The following is a 4,398-nucleotide window of genomic DNA, read 5'->3' as shown; positions in this document are numbered from 1 at the left end:
TCGGAGACCGGTCTGGGACCTGGATGTGGCTTGAACTCCTTGGGGTGAGGGTTCCCAACTCCAGGATTGTTGCTGTCCTGGACACCCCCGGGTGCTCTCAGTTGGGCTCTGTCTTTATTTCTGGCCTGCGCCCACTAGACACAGTAGCATGTCACATGTAGGGGAGGGGCCAGTTGTGACAACTGGAAATGTCTCTAGATACTCCCAGATGTCCGCTGGGGGCACAGTCCCCCTTACATCCTATGAGAAGCCCCGTGATGTGATGTAGGGGCTCCAGGTGGGGAGGGGAAGAGGGTTTCACAGCACTGCTTTTCCTGCAGGAAGGAGGCCATGGCCAGGCCCCCCGCCCCTGCCACCCCCATGCTGCTCCTAATCCTCCTGGTGCTGCTGGAGCTCAGCCCCACAAGCTCCTTGGCCCCTGCGACCCCCGCCCAGAGCCTTCCAGAGAATCCCATTGGCCTCCCTCGCCCAGCGCTCTGGAAGCCTCAGACCAGCCACCACCGCCGCCGGGGCCTGGGCAAGAAGGCACAGGGTCCAGGCATGTCTGGCCGGGCCCAGGATGGGGCTGTGGTCTCCACCACCAGGCAGGCGTCCAGGATGCCCAGTGCAGGGGGCCTGTTGCCTGGGCAGAGTCCTGCAGGCCTGCTGCGAGACAAGAACCTACTCCTGGGGCTGGCGCTGCCCCACCCTGAGAAGGAGAGCCGGTCCCCAGGGCTGCAGAGGGCGAAGAAGCAGGGCAGCAGACACAAGAGACGCAGGGACAGGCTGAAGCTGCATCCAGGTACTGGGGGCTCCCTGCGAGGTGGGGGCTCCAGGCACGGGAGGGAGGCGTCAGAGCCCACAGTTAGGGGTCACCCAGAGGTGGGGGAGGGGTCCCACTAGGGTCAGAGCATCTGGTGGGGGCGGGGGGTTGGGGACAACAAGGCAATGTGTCAATGGAGGCTCCACCTGATGAGGATGTAGGATCCCCCGAAGTCAGGAAGTCCCACCCAGTCCGACCTAAATCCATGGGACCGGAAGTCCTGAGTGGGGATCCTGGGTAGCTCACATGGCTAGCATGCTCCGCTGCTGACCCAGAGCAGGGACTCAGGTTAGACTCTCCAGCCACTCAGAGACCCCTCAAAAGAAAGATCCGACCATCTGCTTTCCAAACCCAGTCCTTGAAAAGCCCGTGAAGCCAGACCTGCTTCCCCAGACAAGGTGTCGCCTTGACCCTGGTGATCAGTCCTGGGTTGAGAGGGAGCCCGCCAGGGCCCTCCAAGCACACCACAGACCTGCCCGAGCATCAGAGCAGTCCCTCCCAGCCCCTTCTGAGCAGAGCAGGGGAGACGCGCCTAGAAGCCAGACTGGCCAGGTTCCGGCCCTGGCTCCATCACTTATAGACTGGGCGGCCCTGGACAAGTCACTTTTCTGTTCCTGCTCCTTCCTCTGCAAAATAAGGACCCTGGGCTCCTACGCCCCCACGTAAATCCAGAGACTTGATAGGCACAGCGCTTGGAATGGCGCCGGCCCATGGCAGGGGCAAGGAGCGGTAGCTGCTACTAGCTCACGCTCAGCTTGATCTCAAAGCCGAATCAGCGCTGCCCAGCCTACAGACAGGGCACCCAAAGAGTGCCCCCAGCACTTGCCACTCCCTTGACATTCCTGTTATCCCTGTGAGCTATCTGGCCTCCCGCGGCAGTAGGGCAGTGGGACTGGCCCTTGCTGGAAGACTTGACATGCAGGTTGGGGCCCCAGGCTGATAGTGGAATGAATAAGATAAGCACAAAGGTCCTTACGACGCCTTTCCACTCTCAGGGGTTCATTCCTGCAGGGGGGTGGGGTGCCCACTGGCCCGACCGACCTTTTAGCCAGAGGAGAACCAAGGCAGAGTGAGCCTGGGGCCTCCAGCTCTCTCAGAGCCCCATGGTTCCTGACCTCTGAGTCTGCACATCCTCTCCCTGCCCCGTTAGTGGTGAAGAGTATTGACTTAGACAGTCTGGCTACAAATCCAGGCTCAGCTCCCCACTAACGTGTCCCAGGCAAGTCGCTTCGCCATTGGGAGCTTCAGTTTCCTCTCCTGTAGATGAGGCCGAAGGGAGCACCCCCCTCACAACTCTCTAAGGATGGTTTGATGAACTATTGGGACCCTGCATGCAGTAGGTGCTGCATAAGGGACAGGCTGGAAAAGATCCCCGCAGAGGGATCCCACACCTGTGCAAAATGGCCAGTTCACTCCCAGCCTTCTCAAAGCCCTCTGCTCGCCCCTCCAAACCGCATCCCTCCCCTGTGTGACCCTGCCCTCCTCCAGAGTCTCCCGTGGTTACTCCTGCCTGCTCCCCTTGGTGGCACATGCCAGCGCCAACGTGGACTTGTGGGGAATGCTGCTTCCTAAGGAGAAGCCGGGCACATCTCCCAGGCCATGCTGTCTCTCGAGGGTCCCGCATTCTCACCCCTCACCCCCAGGAGGGCAGGTCACCAGATGTCGGCTGAGCCCAGGGGTACCTAGTCCTCACTCGCCCTCAGTTTACAGTAGGAAGTGTGGATGCTTCTGTGGGCAGACAGAGCCTCCACGCCTCCTGCTCCGTGTCTCAGGCCGAGCCTTGGTCCGAGGCCCCAGCTCTCTGATGAAGAAGGCTGACTTCCTCACCGAAGACCAGGTGCGGGACGCCACCCTGGAGGAGTCTTCCACCAGCCTGGCCCCCACCATGCTGTTCCTGACCACCCTGGAGGTGGCACCTGCCACCGAAGAGTCTGTCATCTTGCCTGTCACCTCTCTGCGGCCCCAGGTAAGAAGCCCCAGCACAGCCTCGGGGCTGGAGGTGGCCTTGAGACCCTGCCGTGCCTTGCCTGCTTAGTGTGTTTAGGGATCCTGGGGCACAAACGGAGGGGCTCTGAGGGCGGCGGCGTGGTGACGCGTGGGGCTGCTAAATGCAAGGTCCACAGTTTGAAGCCACCCGCTTCTTCAAGTAGAAAGGTGGGGCTTTCTACTCCTATGAAGAGGTACAGTCTGAAAAAAAGAGCGACTGTCTCAGGAACTCATGGGGCAGTTCTGTCCTGTCCTATAAGGTCTTTAGGAGCCGGCATCGCCCCTATGGCAGTGCAGTTCGTTTGGGGGTTGGGGTACAGACAGGGTTGTGGAAGAGACGGTCGAGACCACCAGGTCGAAACTGAAACCCGGTCCCCCTGTGTGTTCAGTGCCAGCCCTGGCAGAAGGGTCACTCCAGCCTGAGATAGGGCTGCCACCGCTGGGGCCCTCAGTCTCGGCACAGCCAAGGAGGCCAGTGCCAACTCAGCCGGCGGCTCTCTGCCTGGAGCACCGAGGGCCCCAGGGAAGGACTGTATGCTCCAGGAAAGCACTGAGATGGACAGCCCCCCACTGCTGTGGGGTCAGTTCCTACTCAGAGGACGCTACAAAGGGCTTCTGAGACTGCACATCTTTAGGGCAGTGGCCTCGTCATCATCCTGAGGAGTCCCAGGGGGATTTGAACCCTAGACCTTGCGGTGTAGCCACCCAACACCTAACCCACAGGGTCACCAGGGCTCCTTGAGGATCACACTAGCAACCTGAAACACCAAGTTCCCAGGACCCAGCCTTCACACGCATGAAGGGCCCTAGTAGCATTGTAGTAGTTATGGGATGGGCTGCTCACCTCAAGGTCAGCAGTTCCAAACCACCAGCGGTTCCTTGGGAGAAAAATGAGGTTTTCTACTCCCGTAAAGAGTTGCTGTCTTGGAAACCCACAGTGGCAGGTCTGCCCGGTCCTGTAGGGTTGCTCTGAATTGGCGTCAACTCGACAGCAGTGAGTTTGGTTTGGTGGGAGTGAGCACACTGACGCATCTTCTTCCGACCTTCTAAAACGGGCACATGGAGAGCGAGGGAGTGGGCGGTGTGGCCACAGCCCTGACCATTGGCCACTCTGTCGCTGGAGTCGCCTCTGGCTCCGGGTGTCCTCCGTCCAGCAGCAGGAAGCCTTGCCAGGACCTGCGCCACCTTCACAACTGTCGGTGTGCGCCAGTCCATTAGCGCGGCCACCGTGCATTTTGAGTGAATCCAAGGTGTGGGGAGAACGGAGAGGGGTCCCCCACAAATCATCACAGGTCCAGTAGGCGCAATTGTACAGCAATAATAGGTAAAGATTATAGTAGAGTCATAGAAAGCATGAAAGGTAGAGGAGAGATTGAAATAATGGAGTCAGATACAACTCATGGTAGCATGCTCACCTCAGCCGTGCTTGGTGGTCCTTGTGGGGGGAGCCCGGCCACGAGAGCAGGAGAGAGCCTCGGGGATCAAGAACCCTGGAGAGCCCCCAGGCCCGAGAACCCGGGAGAGCTTTTTGTTTATTGCTAACCAAGCATTATCTCTCTTTAGGGGGACATGATTACAGGTAACCACACGTCACAGGAAGGGGCAGTACA

General features: G+C 59.6%; 1 protein-coding gene across 1 annotated transcript in view; it reads left to right on the top strand.

Moving 5' to 3' along the window:
- The first annotated feature begins 330 nt into the window (after positions 1 to 330).
- The window catches only part of DRAXIN (dorsal inhibitory axon guidance protein), a 13,771-nt gene continuing 9,703 nt past the window's right edge, over positions 331 to 4,398 (top strand). Inside the window, exons 1-2 of the mRNA XM_004705173.2 lie at positions 331 to 781; positions 2,575 to 2,768. Coding sequence (XP_004705230.2) covers positions 331 to 781; positions 2,575 to 2,768 — 645 coding nt within the window. The remainder of the gene's footprint in view (positions 782 to 2,574; positions 2,769 to 4,398) is intronic.

This window comes from Echinops telfairi, unplaced genomic scaffold (genome assembly GCF_000313985.2).
Source record: "Echinops telfairi isolate 266 unplaced genomic scaffold, ASM31398v2 ScPeMD7_7457;HRSCAF=8495, whole genome shotgun sequence".
Lineage (NCBI taxonomy): Eukaryota > Metazoa > Chordata > Mammalia > Afrosoricida > Tenrecidae > Echinops > Echinops telfairi.
This window is presented reverse-complemented; position numbering and strand designations above follow the sequence as displayed.